General features: G+C 41.9%; 1 protein-coding gene across 2 annotated transcripts in view; it reads left to right on the plus strand.

The window, feature by feature from the left end:
* rnf17 (ring finger protein 17) overlaps positions 1 to 19,325 on the plus strand; it is a 265,192-nt gene that overhangs the window by 157,820 nt on the left and 88,047 nt on the right. For both annotated transcript variants that reach the window (XM_070892177.1, XM_070892179.1), the window contains exons 18-20: positions 4,439 to 4,598; positions 13,392 to 13,582; positions 16,771 to 16,921. In XM_070892177.1, coding sequence (XP_070748278.1) covers positions 4,439 to 4,598; positions 13,392 to 13,582; positions 16,771 to 16,921 — 502 coding nt within the window. The remainder of the gene's footprint in view (positions 1 to 4,438; positions 4,599 to 13,391; positions 13,583 to 16,770; positions 16,922 to 19,325) is intronic.

Raw genomic sequence — 19,325 nt, forward strand, 5'->3', positions numbered from 1 at the left:
GATTTTCACTACCAGCAGCAACTTCCCACAGCATCAATAATTTCCTTGTTGGCCAGCAATCTGGATGTCAAAACTTCCTTATCAACAATGGATGTAAAACTTGCAACTTTAGCAGATATAATAGAATTTGTGGTGGAAGAGCTTCACTGTTCCACATCAACTGTTGCCTGTGTGGGATTCTCGATGGTGTCAAATGCAGTTTCAAAGAAGTGCAGTGGAATCTGCTTTTAGATACTGGCACTTCATGTGAACCCCACAATTACCAATTATCAAAGTGACTTTTCCACTTTACAATGTCATGTTAAAGTGACGCAGCCACAGCTCAAAGAACATCAGTCATCTATGCCTTTTTGTTGCTATAGGTTGCAGGTGGAATAATATCACTATGAAAACACTGGAATTCCCAAACACCGGCAACTTTCTCTCTTTCTCCCCTCCCCCAACGATTTTTAGCTTAAACCATGATGGCAATTTATTATTTTTTCCAACCCCTTAACTGAGCATTTTTTAATTGATGATAACTAGTGTTCTGCTTGGGTACAGTTTTTTTTTAAAAGAAAAAATAGTTTCAATATGATAAAAGATAGATAACATAAGAAGAACATAAGAATTAGAAACAGAAGTCGGCCATCTAGCCCCTCGAGCCTGCTCCGCCATTCAACAAGATCATGGCTGATCTGGCTGTGGACTCAGCTCCACTTACCCGCCCGCTCCCCATAACCCTTAATTCCCTTATTGGTTAAAAATCTATCCATCTGTGATTTGAATACATTCAATGAGGTAGCCTCAATTGCTTCCTTGGGCAGAGAATTCCACAGATTCACAACCCTCGGAGAAGAAATTTCTTCTCAACTCAGTTTTAAATTGGCTCCCCCGTATTTTGAGACTGTGTCCCCTAGTTCTAGTCTCCCCGACCAGTGGAAACAACCTCTCTGCCTCTATCTTGTCTAACCCTTTCATTATTTTAAATGTTTCGATAAGATCACCCCTCATCCTTCTGAACTCCAACGAGTAAAGACCCAGTCTACTCAATCTATCATCATAAGGTAACCCCCTCATCTCAGGAATCAGCCTCGTGAATCGTCTCTGTACCCACTCCAAAGCTAGTATACCCTTCCTTAAGTAAGGTGACCAAAACTGCACGCAGTACTCCAGGTGCGGCCTCACCAATACAGTTGCAGCAGGACCTCCCTGCTTTTGTATTCCATCCCTCTCGCAATGAAGGCCGACATTCCATTCGCCTTCCTGATTACCTGCTGCACCTGCAAACTAACTTTTTGGGATTCATGCACAAGGACCCCCAGATCCCTCTGCACTACAGCATGTTGTAATTTCTCCCCATTCAAATAATATTCCTTTTTTACTGTTTTTTTTTCCCAAGGTGGATGACCTCACATTTTCCATCTGGCAAACCTTAGCCCATTCGCTTAACCTATCTAAATCTCTTTGCAGCCTCTCTGTGTCCTCTACACAACCCGCTTTCCCACTAATCTTTGTGTCATCTGCAAATTTTGTTACACTACACTCTGTCCCCTCTTCCAGGTCATCTATGTATATTGTAAACAGTTGTGGTCCCAGCACCGATCCCTGTGGCACACCACTAACCACCGATTTCCAACCCGAAAAGGACCCATTTATCCCGACTCTCTGCTTTCTGTTCGCCAGCCAATTCTCTATCCATGCTAATACATTTCCTCTGACTCCGCGTACCTTTATCTTCTGCAGTAACCTTTTGTGTGGCACCTTATTGAATGCCTTTTGGAAATCTAAATACACTACATCCATCGGTACACCTCTATCCACCATGCTCGTTATATCCTCAAAGAATTCCAGTAAATTAGTTAAACATGATTTCCCCTTCATGAATCCATGTTGCGTCTGCTTGATTGCACTATTCCTATCTAGATGTCCCGCTATTTCTTCCTTAATGATAGCTTCAAGCATTTTCCCCATTACAGATGTTAAACTAACCGGCCTATAGTTACCTGCCTTTTGTCTGCTCCCTTTTTTAAACAGAGGTGTTACATTAGCTGCTTTCCAATCTGCTGGTACCTCCCCAGAGTCCAGAGAATTTTGGTAGATTATAACTAATGCATCTGCTATAACTTCCTCCATCTCTTTTAATACCCTGGGATGCATTTCATCAGGACCAGGGGACTTGTCTACCTTGAGTCCCATTAGCCTGTCCAGCACTACCCCCCTAGTGATAGTGATAACCTTCTGACTTGCAAGACAAAATCTCAATTTTTTCATTCACCCAGTTTTGGATGTTTTCTGTGGGCCTATCATTTGCCTTTCTGTTAATGGACTTGAGATTAATTGCATGGTGGTTTAGGAAGCAATTGATCCACAATTCAGAAATTAGGTCAGATCTAAATTATTTTGTAAATTTATTTGCCTTTTCCAGCAAGATGAGATTGGATAGCCTAGGTAGGTTAGATTCTCTGGTCTTCTGGAAATAAATAGCAGATTTCAATGGTCAAAGGGAAGGGATTTCAAAATAAACAATGGTTCAAATTAAGATGCTTGTATTAAGCTACAAACTTTCAATGGGAAGCAGATTTTTGCATACTTAATTTCAATTAAGCAGAGTAGACTATACTTGTAATTCACACTTGTATTGCAAGATTACTGGCCTCTTTGAACCGAGTAAAAAGGGACAGCAATTTCTTGAACATAATGTTTGCCGATATGTGGATATTAGCTGACTTTATTACAAGTTATCAGATTGCATCCCAGTATACAATTTACATCACTGGACCTGCAAGATTTTCTTTTATCTTTCTTTTAACTTGGTCAAATTTGTTGTTTTATCATAGCCCTGTGAAGCGCCTTTGGAAGTTTTTGCTACGTTAAAAGTGCTATATAAATACAAGTTATTTTGATTTATTTTAAATTACCATGCTGGACAGTATGAATTCTGACTTGAGCCAATGCAATTTCATCATTTGATCAAATGGCATTAAATGTTGAATATTATACATACAGGGGGGATTCAATCAAGGAATTTTTATGACTTCTTTAAACCCGAAGTTGAATTAAACCCTCAACTCCCTAGGCTTCCCGATTGGCTGTTAGTGAGGTGATGCATAGCTAAGCTATACATGTCGGGGAACTTCCATGGTTCAATTCCTGGTCTGTGCTGAGTTAGCTGATTTCATCTGATGGAGGACTGTAAACTTTGGTCTTCTCCCCTTGGGCAGGGAGAGAAAAATTTACCAGGATTCCTGATCACTATCCAGTGGCTCCTGCAGCAGTGCACACGTGATTGAAGATAGATTGGGTGTGATTGGACCTCTACCACCAACCAGCTCCGGGTCACATCGTCCGCATGCCCGACACAAGACTCCCTGAGCTCTACTCGGAATTCTTACATGGCAAGCGAGCCCCGGGAGGGCAGAGGAAACGCTTTAAGGACACCCTCAAAGCTTCCTTGATTTAAGTGTTAACATCCTCACCTGGGAATCCCTGGCCCAAGACCGCCCAAAGTGGAGGAAGAGCATCCAGAAGGGCGCTGAGCACCTTGAATCTCATCGCCGAGAACAAGCAAAAAACAAGCGCAGACAGCGGAAGGAGCGCGTGGCAAACCAGGCTCCCCACCCACCCTTTCCTCCAACCACTGTCTGCCCCACCTGTTAGAGACTAATTCCCGCATTGAACTGTGCAGCCACCTGAGAACTCAGAGTGGAAGCAAGTCTTCCTCGATTTTGAGGGACTGGCTATGATGATGAATGCCCCATGGTCTAATAGCCTAATCTAGGTTATTATTCCATCAATGCTCATATATGAACAATGGCTTCCTAAGTGAAGTACTAGAGGGCACCTGGTATTTGTGGGACCATATATAGCAAGAGTCAGCCTCTTCAAGTAATGTCTTTTTTAAGTAAACTTTTTTTTTTCTTAAGCTGAAATGTTGGGGGTATAAAATCTGTTTGGTAAGTTGTTGCTCATTCAGGCAAAGCTTATACCATTCCAGCAAAATGATATAGGAGCACTAAATAATCCTCCATTAGCAATCAAGGAGAAAGGTGTCATGTTACAGCATTTGACTAGAAGAAAAACAGAAAAGACTGAAGAGTACTTCCATAGCTGAAAACAATTCATTTGCTGCCTAAGTCTGTTTGTCAGGTTAGCATATGATCAAATAATGCAAAGTTTACTTTTCTACATGTATAGCTAAATTTACTCTGATCATTTGATTTGGATGACAATGAACCAGAAAATTTGATAGTGCAACTTAGTTTCCTGTGTGGCTTCTGGATGCTGTCTTTGGACTCCCTACTTGTGGCATTCAACAATTTACTAATTTGTTAACCTCTAAGTAGATTGAATATTTTTTATATGCTAATATTTTTTGCAGAAATATTATTTTATGTTAATAATGTATAGCTAAATGTGGAATTTTTTATGGTAACTTTATTATTCGTCGAATTGACAGTCCTTTGAAGAAGTTGGAGGATGATATGGATACACGCACACGGATCAGTGACTTGGACCAGTGTCTGCGAAAATTGAGTCCTCAAGCGAAAGGAGCATTAAATAATATTCCTCCATTAGCAATCAAGTGCTCATTGAAAGATATTGTTCCAGCAAATCCCGTAAGTGACTTGTGTTCCAAACCGGCAATAAAGCATAGGCAGGTTTTCTGTAGACCATGCCATTATTTGGCTTTAAAAGATAAACACATGGGCTAGAAATTCATTATAGCCAATAAATGGGCAGTGCTAAGACTCAAAATGGTTAAGTAGTGCCAGTTGAAAATCGTCTAGGCTGTTGGCAAAATTTGTCGTCCTCATCAGAATGATTGCAGTCATGATTCTAGTCTAAAAGCTCAAGCTCATTGATGCAATGAAAAGATGGACCAATATCGGGGGCAGTCTAAATGCAAGTAATGATTGCCACAGGCTTTTTTCATTACTTAAATGGGAGGTTCATTGATTCTGCAGCACCTCATTCTCAGCATTGTTGGGTGTGCAACTAATAAGAACAAGGAGAAGGAATTACAATCCTGATGGCAGATTTCTGCCCCAGGGAGAGAGCCCGGAGGTTTTCTGAGGAAGCTATGGCAGCATTGGTTTTAGTGGTGAAGAGAAGGCGGGTGTTCCTGTACCCACTGGCAAGAGGTCCTTGCCACAAGTCTGCCAGACTATGTGGAGGGGACGGCACACCATGTCACGGGCAGCACTCCCTCAGTATCCCCATACAGTCCGGGAGGAGGTTTAACAAGCTCACACAGGTGGTCAGGGTGAGTGAAGGCTTCAACAAGAAATCGGAGCAGGAGTAGGCCATTTAACCCCTCGAGCCATTTAATAAGATCATGGCTGATCTGACCATGGACTCGGTTCCATCTCCCTGCCCGCTTCCCATAACCCTTTATTCCCTTATTGCTCAAAAATCTATCTCTGCCTTAAATATATTCAAAGACCCAGCCTCCACAGTTCTCTGGGGCGGCGAATTCCAGAGATTTACAAACCTCAGAAGAAATTCCTCCTCATCTCAGTTTTAAATGGGCGACCCATTATTCTGAGACTATGCCCCCTGGTTTTAGTTTCCCCCATGATTGGAAACATACTCTCTACCATCTTGTCCAGCCCTCTCATTATCTTTATATGTTTTGATAAGATCACCCCTCATTATTCTGAACTCAAATCAGTATAGGCCCAACCTATCCTCATAAGTCAACCCCCTTATCCCCGGAATCAACCTAGTGAACCTTCTCTGAACAGCCTCCAATGCAAGTATATCCTTTCTTAAATACGGAAACCAAAGCTGCATGCAGTACTCCAGGTGTGGCCTCACCAATACCCTGTGCAGTTCTGGCAGGACTTCTCTGCTTTTATACTCTCTTCCCCCTTGCAATAAAGGCCAACATTTCATTTGCCTTCCTGATTACTTGCTGTACCTGCATATTATTTGTGTTTCATGCACTAGGACCCCCATGTCCTTCTGTACTGAAGCACTTTGCAATTTTTCTCCATTTAAATTATAATCTGCTTTTCTATTTTTTTCTGCCAGTGGATAACCTCACATTTTCCTACATTTATACTCCATCTGCCAAATTTTTGCCCACTCACTTAGCTTGTCTATATACCTTAGCAGATTTTTTGTGTCCTCCTCACCATTTGCTTTCCTACCCATCTTTGTCATCAGCAAACTGGGCTACATTACACTCTGTCCCTTCATCCAAGTCATTAATATTGATTGTAAATAGTTGAGGCCCCAGCACCAATCCCTGCGGCACCCCAATAGTTACTGTTTGCCAACTGGAAAATGACCCGTTTATCCCGCTCTTGTTTTCTTTTAGTTAGCCAATCCTCTATCTGTGCTAATATATTGCCCCCAACCCCGTGAACTTTTATCTTATGCGGTAACCTTTTATGTGGCACCTTATTGAATGCCTTCTGGAAATCCAAATACACCACATTCACTGGTTCCCCCTTATCCACCCTGCTCATTACATCTTCAAAGAATGCCAGCAAATTTGTCAAGCATGATTTCCCTTTCATAAAACCATGCTGACTCTGCTTGATTGAATTAATGCTTTTCCAAATGTGCTGCTACTGTTTCCTTAATAATGGACTCCAGCATTTTCTCAACGACTGATGTTAGGCTAATCGGTTTATAGTTTCCTGCTTTCTGTCTGCCTCCTTTTTTTAAACAGGTAGCATTTTAAACAAATGCTACATACCATCATCTGTACCACAAGCTTCACATACTGCTCAATGCACCACACCCCCAGCACTCGCCCACCAATGATCTCTACCTAGCAATACTTGCACCCACACTTCTCACCTTTCACACACTGGCAGCTATTCGACTATGGCAGGCATAAGAGTCATTAGTTATTAGAATTCAAGTGATATGTTTTTAGATGCATTTATTGTGTGTTTGGAATATTTTGTGGGCTCTTATCACTTCACCTTTGTGGCCAGGAAGATGCTGTGTTATGGCATGAGACAGGGATTATATGATGGGGATGTGGTGAGCTACGTTTTTTTTTTCCATGCAAATCTGAGTCTGTCCAGAAGGCCGATTTGTCTTGCTGCCTCTGCCCTCCATTCTGTTCCTCCTCTACCCCGTCGTCTTCCTGAGGTAATCCCGCAGCCCCCGTGACTGAGGAAGTGTTGTGAGCAGAATCCTTTAACAACTTGAATCAACACTCCGTCATCAAAAAAGCTTGATCTAACTAAAGAAAGTTGTTTCAGTTGCAGAAAATAGCAAACAGCACAAACTGCAGAACCATGTTAGTTGCGGCTTATTGGGGATGGTACCTTTAAATATTGCTGTTGCAGCCTGTTTCCTGCTGGTAGACACCAGCTCACCCTGTTGTTGTTCTGTGCTGCCTTTCAGGTAAGTGGCTATAACGAAGTTGGGAGATTGGATGTCCATTGAGCGTTGTACACTCAACTGACGTCACAATGTCCATGATGGCGAGGTCCCTGGCGATCGAGTTAACCAGCAACACCAATATGTCGTGCAGCACTGGAACCGGTATCAGCTGTCAATGGCATTTTAGTGCCATCTTGTGGTGCTAACGTGTGGCACAAACCACACTAATTTCTCCCCCAAATTCTGTTGACTTTTTTTGACTTGTCCAATTAGAGCTCCCTTTTTAAAAAAAAATGTAGCATCTACGCCAGCAATCAGAACCTCTTTCCACCTCAAATAAGGGACAGTTAAGAACATAAGAAATAGGCCTTATGGCCCCTCGAGCTGATCTGATTTTGGCCTCAACTCCATTTTCCTATTTGTTCCACATTAACCCTTGATTTCCCTATAGTTCAAGAATATGTATCTCTTCACACTCAACATTTTGTGTTATTTCTAGCCCATATTTCTTTCAGGTGTAGTTAATGGAATACATAATGACATGACACTGACCCCACCTTTTTTTGTGAAGCATAATGTTTTGTCTATTATGATCTACCGTTCTACAGTTGTAACCCTGGACATTTAGTTATGCATCCAAGCTTTTCATTTTTGGTTTTGATCTTTTCCTTTTTAGTCGAGTTTAGCTGTTGCTATTTGTTCTATATTTAGACTGCATGTTCTCCTTGTGGGATAATTTTATCTAGTTGACCGTTGTCAGTGTCATGTCATTATGTATTCCATTAACTACACCTGAAAGAAATGTGGGCTAGAGATAACACAAAATGTTGAGTGAAAAGTATATTTTGAGTTCTGTTTTCTCTTCAATTTGATTCTTGCTTTTGGAAATACATTAGTGAACCAGACTCCTAGGAGGCGATTTTCAACGGCTCATTCAGGTGCTAACGGTGAGGATTCTAAATCCAGGATCAAATAACCCCCAAGCTACTATTCTCTATTGCTAACCGCCTCCATAACCCCCCTCTCCCCTGTCTCCACCACACTGGCCTCCAACAACAAGTGTGAGGAGCTCATGGACGACTTTGTATCAAAGATCGAGACCATCCAATCAGCTGCCTCTGCAAGTCTCCTTGCTTCACCTAGCCCACAGGGCCAAAATTCATCTGACGCTCTCACCTGTCCTAGCCCTAAATTCATATCTTTTTCTAATTTCTCTTTGATCTCCTCTCTTAATCTCTCCAAACTCATCTTATCCATGAGACCCACTTTCTGCTCTCTTGACCCTATTCTGACTAAACTGCTGATCACCAAACTTCCTTTTCCAGCTCCCATGTTAGCTGACATTGTTAACGGTTCTCTGTCCTCGGGTACAGATCCCCTCCTTCAAATCCGCTGTCATCACCCCTCTTTTTAAAAAAAAAAAAACAACCCTTGACCCCACTTTGCTTGCTAGCTATTGCCCCATCTCCAACCTCCCTTTCCTGTCCAAAGTACTTGAACGTGTTGTTGCCTCCCAAATCCGTGATCATCTTTCCATGAATTCCATGTTTGAATCCCTTCAACCTGGCTTTTGCCCCTGCCACAGTACCGAAACTGCTCTCATCAAAGTCACAAATGACATCCTTTGTGACCGTGACAAAGGTAAACTATCCCTCCTCATCCTTCTGGGCCTGTCTGCAGCCTTTGACACAGTTGACCACTCCATCCTCCTCCAATGCCTCTCCACCAATGTCCAGCTAGGTGGGACTGCACTCGTCTGGTTCCATTCTTATCTATCTAATCGTAGCCAGAAAATCTCCAGCAATGGCTTCTCTTCGCACTCCTGCATCGTTATCTCTGGTGTCCCCCAAGGATCTGTCCTTGGTCCCCTGTTTTTTCTCATCTATATGCTGCCCCTTGCTGATATCATCTGAAAACATGGAGTCATTTTCCACATGTATGCAGGCGACACCCAGCTCTACCTCTCCACCACTTCTGTTAACCCCTGCTTGGTATCTAAATTGTCAGATTGCTTATCCGTTTCCAGTACAAGATAAGACCGAAGCCATTATCTTTGGTCCCCACCACAAACTATGTTCCCTAACCACTGACTCCATACCCCTCCCTAGCATCAATCTGAGGGTGAACAAGACTTCGCAACCTCGTTGTCATATTTGACCCTGAAATAAGTTGCCAGCCACATATCCGCGGCATAACTAAAACTGCCTTTTTCCACCTCCGTAACATTGCCTGCCTCTGCCCCTGTCTCAGTTCTTCTGCTACTGAAACCCTCATTCATGCCTTTGTTGCCTTGAGACTTGACTACTCCAACTAACTCCTGGCCAGCCTTCCACATTCCACACTACGTAAACTTGGAAGTCATCCAAAACTCAGCAGCCCGTGTACTAACCCGCACCAAGTCAAGATCACCATCACCTCTATGTTTTCTGACCTACATTGGCTCCCAGTTAAACAATGCCGCGATTTCAAAATTCTCAGCCTTGTTTACAAATCTGTAAACTTGCCCCTCCCTATCTCTCTCATCTTTTTCAGCCTCACAATCCCACAAGATGTCTGTGCTCCTCAAATTCTAGCCTCTTGAATGTCCCTCATTATAACTGCTTAACCATCGGTGGATGTGCCTTCAGCTGCCTGGGCCCTAAGCTCTGGAACTCCCTCCCTAAATCTCTGTGCCTCTCTACCTCTCTTCTTTAAGACGCTCGTTAAAACCTACCTCTTTAAACAAGCTTTTGATCATCTGCAATAATTTCTTCTGTGGCTCAGTGTTAAATTTATCTGTCTATAACACTGTTGTGAAGCGCCTTGGGATGTTTTACTAAGTTAAAGACGCTATATAAATAAGTTGTTATTAATAAAGAGCCTCCGAGGTGGCCAAGATGGGGTTTTAAGCCTTAAGGGTTGTTTAGCACAAGACGCCATTTTCTAAAGGAGTTGAAGTGCGTGGCAGGAATGGCTGCCCAAAGGATCATTAAGGGGCTGATTGCCATTTAAATTGCCTGCTGGCGCTCATTAATGAGGCTGCACATCATTTTGGTGGCTAGCGCTTGAACTCATGCCTCACCTAACAGCAACCAAAAAGGATTAAACAAGTCGTTGCTGAAGATTTTGAGTGCTACTTCAAGGTATATCACCTTTTACTGTTCACTTTCTGCTGGAGGTTTGAAGAAGACTGTTGAAACTCATTGGATGACTTTTTCTGGAATACTTTTTCAAGACTTCAACATTCCATCAACATTTATTTCAGAAATTTTCCGAGGATATCATCTAAAAAGAGTGTGGCCGAAATTGCCCCCCTCTTTAAGGTCCATTACCACCTCTTAAGAGGCACTAATGGGGCGATGAGGCCTTTCTGACTGGGGACAGGCAGGCGGATGGTCCTACTTATCTGAAATGGAAATCTGTTTCCACCCCGCCCGGTGTGCCCGCCCCATTGGGCATGCGCCGACTCCTGCGAGAGAAATTCCCCACTGGAGCGGCTGTCAGTCGGTGCCCCTGACAACTTTTCCCGGCAGGAAGCTGCCAGTGGCTGGGTGGAACGTTAAAAGGGAGGACGTTCCACCACTGCCGCCATTTTATTTTAATTGTCAGCCAACTCTGAAGTCGGCCCGACAATGGTGGCCATGGGTTCAGTCGGGTTGCCCTCGGGTGCCGGACCTCTGGCCAGGCCGAAGCCCTCCCTAGTGGCTGCAGAGCTCGCAGCAGTCCTTCCCTTTACTTGTCAGCGTGGCGCTGATGGCACCTTCTGCCCCGCAGCCGGTGTTTAAAAGGGCAACATCCCTCTATTCTCTGCCCCTGGATTCGGGCAGGGTATTATCATTTAATTCAAATTATCCGCCCCATGCTATGCTACTTTACCTTATTGGACACCTTGTATATTGGTCATGAGTGTCTTGTGAATCCCACGCTGGTCCTTTGAACCCATGCATACCTTGGATCATTTATGCATAAGATAAAGGTTGTGGCCATGAAGATTTTCTGTGCCTTTTGTGTGTCTGAGCCAGTTCTCCGGAAATAATTGGGTTTTCAGGTAGCTCAGACATATGTCTATGTCCTGTCAAAACTTGCCTTGCCTCATTTGTGTACAATACGCCTTTTAACTGAGCTCCTCTGAAAAGCGTGACCGTTAGCTCTGGTAGAAACAGTCCTTGCTTTCAATAGTGAGACATGACTGGAAGATATAAAGTATGTTACTATTGAGTATGGAAAAACTCCACAAGACTTAGTACTGTGAGCTAAAACTGATGTGACAGTTTCTTTAATACAACTCCAGAGTGCTTAAGCAGCATGGCAGACAACCTTTTATACTCCCTTGCACGAGGTGTGCAGGTGACCCTTGGGCCTCCAACAGTTATGTGCTCTGGTGGCAATTCTTACACAGTTTACATATGTAACAGTTACCAAAAGGGGTACAAATAATTTCCTAGGACACTTTTTCCTCCTTCACTATAGAGAAGTGCTTGTTTCCACTCTAGTTACATCATTAAAATTGCAACACTTTTAGACTGCATAATTTTGGTGGGATGCAATTATTTTGCTTGCACTGAATAAACGTAAAGCAGTAATATTTAAGTATGCACAATATTTGAGCACCCACTCTGTGCCTTAGAGTTCAGGGATATGGGCTTGATTTTTAAAAAAAATATTTCACTACCACCAGTTCCAATGCTATCCAAGTTCCTGTGCTGTTGTGGAGATCCTTCATGTATGCAATTTTCATTTCATAGCATCTCTAACATAGAAAATGTCCAAATCGTTTTGCAATAGATAAATCTTGGCCCTTCTGCTGCTGAAACTCAATCCACACTTTTCTTACCTTCAGACATGCCTATTCCAGTGCTCTCCAGCTGGCCTCCCATCTTCCACCTAATCCAAAGCTCTGCTGCTTGTATCCTAACTCGCACCAAGTTCCATTCACCTATCACTCCTGTGCTCGCTGACCTATATGGCTCCAGGCAATGCCTCAGTTTTAAAAATTCTCATCTGAATGTTCAAAATTGCTCCCTGGCCTCTCCCCTCTCTCTAACCTCCTACAGCATACAACCTTCCGCGAACTCTCAGTTCTTCCAACTCTGGCCTCTTCTGTATCCCTCACTTCCTTTCACCCCACTTTTGGCAGCCGTGCCTTTAGCCGACTAGGCACTAAACTCTGGAATTCCTCCCTAAACCCTCCTCTTTAAGATTCTCCTTAAAACCTTCCTCTTTGATCAAGCTGACCTGTTGTAATGTCTCCTTTGGCTCTCAATTTTTGTGTGATTATTCTCCTGTGAAGCAACTTGGGATTGTTAAAGGCGCTATATAAATGCAAATTGTTGAAATGAATGTCTAGTGGAATAGTTTGGAAAGATACCTGATAACATCAAAGATTTTGAGGAAACTTTTGACGATGAGTCACGATCTAGTAACTTCAGACTATAGCTATACCTCCTGTTGTCTTTGCAGCAGGCTGCTGGCAATGCTGCGTCAATCCATTAGGAACCAGAGAAAGGGAGGCAGGTTGGCGCGTTGGACATAGATCCTTTGTCAGAACACGCCTCTAGCGGGGGTTCTGCATTCGGGCTCTTAGTTTTTTGTTTTGTTTCTGGTACTGGCAAGCCTACTGTATATTTTCACCAGTCCATGTTTTCATTTTGCACCTCTTTTTTTTTTTAACTCCAATTCTTTTTTTTTACTTCTATGGGAAGCTTTTCACCATCTGAGCTATTTATGCATTCTTTTGTTTTTGCAATGTCCCATTTGGCCCACAAAGATCTTTTTATGTCACATAATAGGATCCCGTTTTTCTGTTGAGCAGTTTGTACGTCACTTCACTTAATTTCTTCTGTGATTGCAGTGTGTTACCTTTTCTCCCTGTCTTCCGTACTAGAGAGGTTTGATTATCCTTTTCCGTTCTGAAGAAGTATCTCTCACCCTAATGTAGAAAATGTGTTACTGGAAAATAGAAAAGTGTATGCCTAGAATCAAATGAAAGTGTAACATGAATGATTAACTTACGGTATTGTAATACCTGTACCTAAGATTTTAATAACCTGATTTAATCAACTTTTCTTTTACCACATTGATAGAATAACAGTTGGAGTGTGGAAGCCAGGAATGAGTTCACACGAATTGTGGATAACAAAGCTGTACAAATGATAGTTTTGGGAGAAGATGGAGACAAACTGCTTGTGGATTTGAAAAAGCCTCCTATGGATAAGATGGAGAGTGATGTTCCTGTGTCACTACGGGATGCTCTTGTTTTCTTAGAACTGGCCAGGTATACATAAGAACATAAGAAATAGGAACAGGAGTAGGCCATTCAACCCCTTGAGCCTGCTCTGCCATTCAATAAGATCATAGTTGATCTGATCATGGACTCGGCTCCACATCCCCGCCGGCTCCCCATAATCCCTTATCCCCTTATCGTTTAAGAAACTGTCTATTTCTGTCTTAAATTTATCCAATGTCCCAGCTTCCACAACTTTCTGAGGCAGCGAATTCCACAGATTTACAACCCTCAGAAGAAATTTCTCCACATCTCAGTTTTAAATGGGCGGCCCCTTATTCTAAGATCATGCCCTCCGAGTTCAAATCTCCCCCATCAGTGGAAGCATCCACCTTGTCAAGCCCCCTCATAATCTTATATGTTTCAATAAGATCACCTCTCATTCTTCTGAATTCCAATGAGTAGAGGTCCAACCTACTCGACCTTTCCTCAACCTTCCCTCATCCCCGGAATCAATCCAGTGAACCTTCTCTGAACTGCCTCCAAAGCAAGTATATCCTTTCGGAAATATGGAAACCAAAACTGCATGCAGTATTCCAGGTGTGGCATCACCAATACCTTGTATAGCTGTAGCAAGACTTCCCTGCTTTTATACTCCAGCCCCTTTGCAATAAAGGCCAAGATAGCATTGGCCTTCCTGATCACTTGCTGTACCTGCATACTATCCTTCTGTGTTTCATGCACAAGTACCCCCAGGTCCCGCTGTACTGCAGCACTTTGCAATCTTTCTCCATTTAAATAATAACTTGCTCTTTGATTTTTTTTCTGCTAAAATGCATGACCTCACACTTTCCAACATTATACTGCACCTGACAAATTTTTGCCCACTCACTTAGCCTGTCTATGTCCTTTTGCAGATTTATTGTGTCCTCCTCACACATTGCTTTTCCTCCCATCTTTGTATCGTCAGCAAACTTGGCTACGTTACACTCAGTCCCTCTTTGGATATCTTTGGAATATGTCAACTAGAGAGAAATCTAAAAGCTCATACTCTGGTCATCTGGAGTTGTAACTATTTTATCCTTGGTAAATAAACTAACTTCTTTAAAACTAGTTTTAATCACTTAATTTTTAATTGCTAGTGATGAATTGTCAGAGTATTTTGTGAAGATACCAAGTAGGAATTATTAAGTGTTATATGACTAAAAAGGTAAAATCTCAGCGACACAATTTTGGTTGTAGCACAGTTGGTGTGGTATTGTAAAACAATCTGGCTTCCCTCCATATAAAAGGATTGTTGAATCTTCCTTATTGCTACATAGTTTAAAGTAGCAGTTCCATTCTATCGTGTTTAATCTGGGCAAAAAGTTGTCAGAAGTTATAAATACATTCGACAGACTAAAGGGTCCATTTTAATCCAGCGGGAACAGTGCAGTGGTGTGGAATGGGTGGGCTCACGCTGTTTTCCCGACATATAGCAGCTCCAAAACATATTTTAACTTGCCTGAATTCAGGCACAAGGTGGCTGTCCACTCCAGAAGAGCGAGAGCCTAATTTTAGTGACAAAGTCATGTTCCAATGATGTCATCGGGTTGTGCTTGCCATAGGGCCGTGCAGTTTTGAACCCAGCAGTGAAAGCTGCCGGTAGCCAAGATCCTGGCCACAGGAAGCCCAGGTAAGTAAGATTTAAAAAATATTTTTAAAGCTATTGTATTGACCTCCAGTTGATATTATCCTTGTGTGCAATTTATTTTTGCTGTAAATGTTATGTTAACTTGAAAAGGACAGACTGCAGTAGTTTTAAGTATTGGCTGGTGTTTGCAAGTTAGAGTATGCATATTAACTTTCAGTTTTGGCTCATGCTTTAACATGGAAAATAGAATATTTTAATTTCATTAGTATATATTGCATGGAAAAATAGTTCGATCTAGAACTGTGGTCTATATATTCTAAAAGTCTTCTCTTGACTTGAAGTTGCTTAATTCAAATTTTGTCAATTCAAATTAAAATTGTACAAAAAAACTTACGATATTTCATTCATTGTTTAGTTCCTATTACCATATTCATATTTTTTGAGCAAAAATGAATTGAATTAATTTCAATCAGGAGGTAACCATATCAGTGTAATGTGCGAGATTATTCCATTTGTACAGATGCTATATCCAATTCAGACACTAGATGGTGAACAAGTATGAGTACTCTTATCACTCGAGTTGTAGCTGTGCCGTTGATCATCATCTATTGGATACAACTGGAGAAATATGAGGTGCTGGCATATAGTGCAAAATCCACATTTATGCTAAGAATACAAGAGCAGTGCATAAAGTGATGCCATCAGTCAGATTTCACATTCTGTTACTCTGTACTCTATCCTAGACAAGCATTGCCATTTGAAGCACTCTTGTGCTGTATATAGATGTTCAATGCAGAATTAACTATCCTTCATCTGTTGATTGACTTGCTGTGCACTCAGTGGTCACCAGCTTGAATGTCTTTTGGGTTAATTGCTATATTCAAGATGAGATGCTACTAAAGGCACATATTTCTACCTTGGTGTCGCCCCTCAAGCACTTTCTGGGCTTGGATAAGAAGCAGAGTAAAGTTCTGTCTGCTCTGCCCCCAAGTGCCTTAGCCCTAATTTCAGAAGAGAAATAGCTGTTGCCCGAGTGTGACATTCTTCCATTTCCCACGCCAGCTATCCTGCAGACTCTCGGATTGTAAATTCTGTACTTTTGGATCCATGTCACGGGGAACAGAGTTCAGACTGCCCAATTTCAATTTATGCAAGACCCTTACAGTCAACAGGAGAGACATTCTATCTAAATTGGCTTCAAACTCAGCCAGATGAAAGGACAGTTTGCTAACTCATTGTATCCCAAGTTGTCAACATTGGTCTTTGTTTGCAGCAGCTGTTGCATGTGCCTGGAGCTACACTGTGTTGATATATTACCCAATGATTTTTTTTAAACTGCCCAGTTTCAAGTGCTGGTTCCTGTGCTACAGCTGGTGTACATATGTTGCATATATTTTCAAGAATTTACTCGATGTATGAAAAAAATACATCGAAATTGCACTAGATAAATGTGAATTGTCTATCCAATAGATCATTGTCAATGTCAGGAGTAGTTCCCTTTTCCGCATCTAATGTCTGGAATTGCTGAATAATACAAATAAACATTTGTCTTCCTAGATTTGTTGAATATTCTTTACCGACGCCAAATAAAAATTTATCTTCCTAGGTTTGTTAATGAATATTGTGTTCCCATGCCAAATCTGGAAAGCAACATGTTATCCATGCAGTATTATCCACCAGTTATACCACCTTTCTTAAAGGAGATTCAAATGATGGTTACTCATATCAACAATCCAAACGATTTCTACATTCAATTGGTAAATGTTATATTTTTAAGCATTTTTGTCAAATGTATTAAATTGCAGAATGTTGTATCTGCAGTTGGTGATATAAGAAAAGTTTAAAATTTTCATCTGACTACATGAATTTTGTCTGCTAAAGCAGTACTGTCAATCTGCATGAAGTTATTTGCTGTTATTTCTGGTAAGAGAATCCTTTTTATAAATACTAGTACATTTCCCATGGTCTTGCTCTCATGGTAAGTTAGAGATTTTACCAAAGCAAGCTGATTATGCAAAGTAGTATTACCAGGGACATTGACTTATCAGCATTGGCAATATTCGGCTGGGGTCCGAGTCTGGCAGTACTTTGAGGTGAACTCCTCTGGTTTGGGAGCACCATGAGGAAACACTGGAGAGCGAGGTACTGAGAACAACTGGTGCATGTCCTGAGATTGCCAAGAGAACGTTCTTGGGACCTAAAGGCACTGAGGAGAGATTTAGTTCAATAACGTGTCTCTCAAGATGCAAGGTAGAAAAATTCAGATGTGTCGTGTAAGAGGAAATGTAACAGTGTAGATAGAAAGTTAGTTAACAGACAGGAAACAAGGAGTTGGGGGAAATAAGTATTACTCAGTTTATAGAAGAGTTGAAAATGGTTTACCCCAGGGGCCACCATTTTTTTCCAGTATATATAGATGATTTGTTCTTTGGCATAGGGAGCACAATCTCAAAATTTGCTGCTGATAAGGTAGGAAGAGGACTGTAAAAGCCTGGAAGACAGACCAGTGACAGATGAAATATAGACATTGCTAAGTGTTCGAGGCATCAGGGGAAGATGTCATGGTCGACTGCGTCGAACTTGGCTGAGGTGTTGAAGAGGGCTAAGGAACCTCTGACAGTTACAGCTAAAGCTAAAATGTGTACAATATTATTCTGTGCTAAGAACATAGAAATTGATCAAACTAGGGCATAGCTTTGTTCCAGAATATACCGAACAGTATAGATTTTGGGTTTATTCCTACGATGTCCTGGGAGTGCACATCAGGAAATTGCACACTCCCGAGCCAATGATTATCCTTCCATTAATTTTAAAGAGCAGAAAATCTTTAAATGCTTGAAGGCAAGTACATTAAGCTAGCAATCAGCTAATCATGGAAAAAAGTAGTAGTGGAGATACCAGACATGTGGGAACACAAGTGGAGTGGTTGGGTAGTAGTTTGATGATTCAAAATGGCACTAGCAGCGGCAGAGGTCCATTCTTGTGTGCCTAGGCAAATGTGAAGATTTTAGACAGAGCTTGATTGTTTCCCAGCCTGCCAACTGTGTATTTTCATTGCTGTCTCCGTTGGGATCAATTGACTAAGCACAGACCAGGATGAACATGGAGGGGGAGGATCCAGTTGGCGTGGTACACGTAGGTACCAATGACATGGGTAGGACTAAGAAAGAGGTTCTGCTGAGAGAGTTTGAACAGCTAGGGACTAAATTAAAAAGCAGAACCACAAAGGTAATAATCCTGTATTATTATCTGAGCCACAAGCAAATTGGCATAGGGTCAATAGAATCAGGGAGATGAATGCGTGGCTCAGAGGTTGGTGTGGGAGAAGTGGGTTTCGATTTGTGGGGCACCGGCACCAATACTCGGGAAAGAGAGAGCTATTCCGTGGGGACGGACTACACTTGAACTATGCTGGGACCAGAGTTCTAGCGAACCGAATAACTAGGGAGGTAGACAGGACTTTAAACTAAACGGAGGGGGGTTGTGGGGGGGGGGGAGAGGATGGTTGCAATGGAGAGAAATCTAGAATGCTAAAGAGAAAAGAAAAGGAAGCAATACAGGAAAGTGATTGTGGTAAGGATAACCAGATTATGTCAGGCAGGTACAGAGCATACAAACAAAAGAGTGCACCAACAAATAGGGTCCAGGTAAGAAAAAATAGCTAAGATAAATAGGGCTATAGTACAAAATAATGTTAAGACCGTCTAATAATGTTTAAAAGACAAATCTAAAAGCATTGTATCTGAATGCACGAAGCATCTGTAATAAGATAGATAAATTAACAGCGCAAATAGATGTAAACGGATACGATATAGTTGCAATTATGGAGACATGGTGCAGGGTGACCAGGGTTGGGAACCGAATATCCAAGGATATTCGATATTTAGGAAGGACAAGCAAAAAGTAAGAGGGGGTGGCGTGGCGTTGTTAATAAATCGGAGCAATAGTGAGAAAGGATATTGGCTCAGTCAATATGTAGAATCAGTCTAGGTGGAGCTAAGGAGCACCAAGGGGTAGAAAACATTGGAAGCCTATAGACAACTCCCACCAAACAGTCGTGGTAGTCTAGGGGATAGCATCAAACAGGAAATTAGAGATGCATGTAACAACAATACTACAGTAATCAGAGGTGACTTTAATCTACATATAGACTGGCAAAAC

Source organism: Pristiophorus japonicus, chromosome 10 (assembly GCF_044704955.1).
Source record: "Pristiophorus japonicus isolate sPriJap1 chromosome 10, sPriJap1.hap1, whole genome shotgun sequence".
Lineage (NCBI taxonomy): Eukaryota > Metazoa > Chordata > Chondrichthyes > Pristiophoridae > Pristiophorus > Pristiophorus japonicus.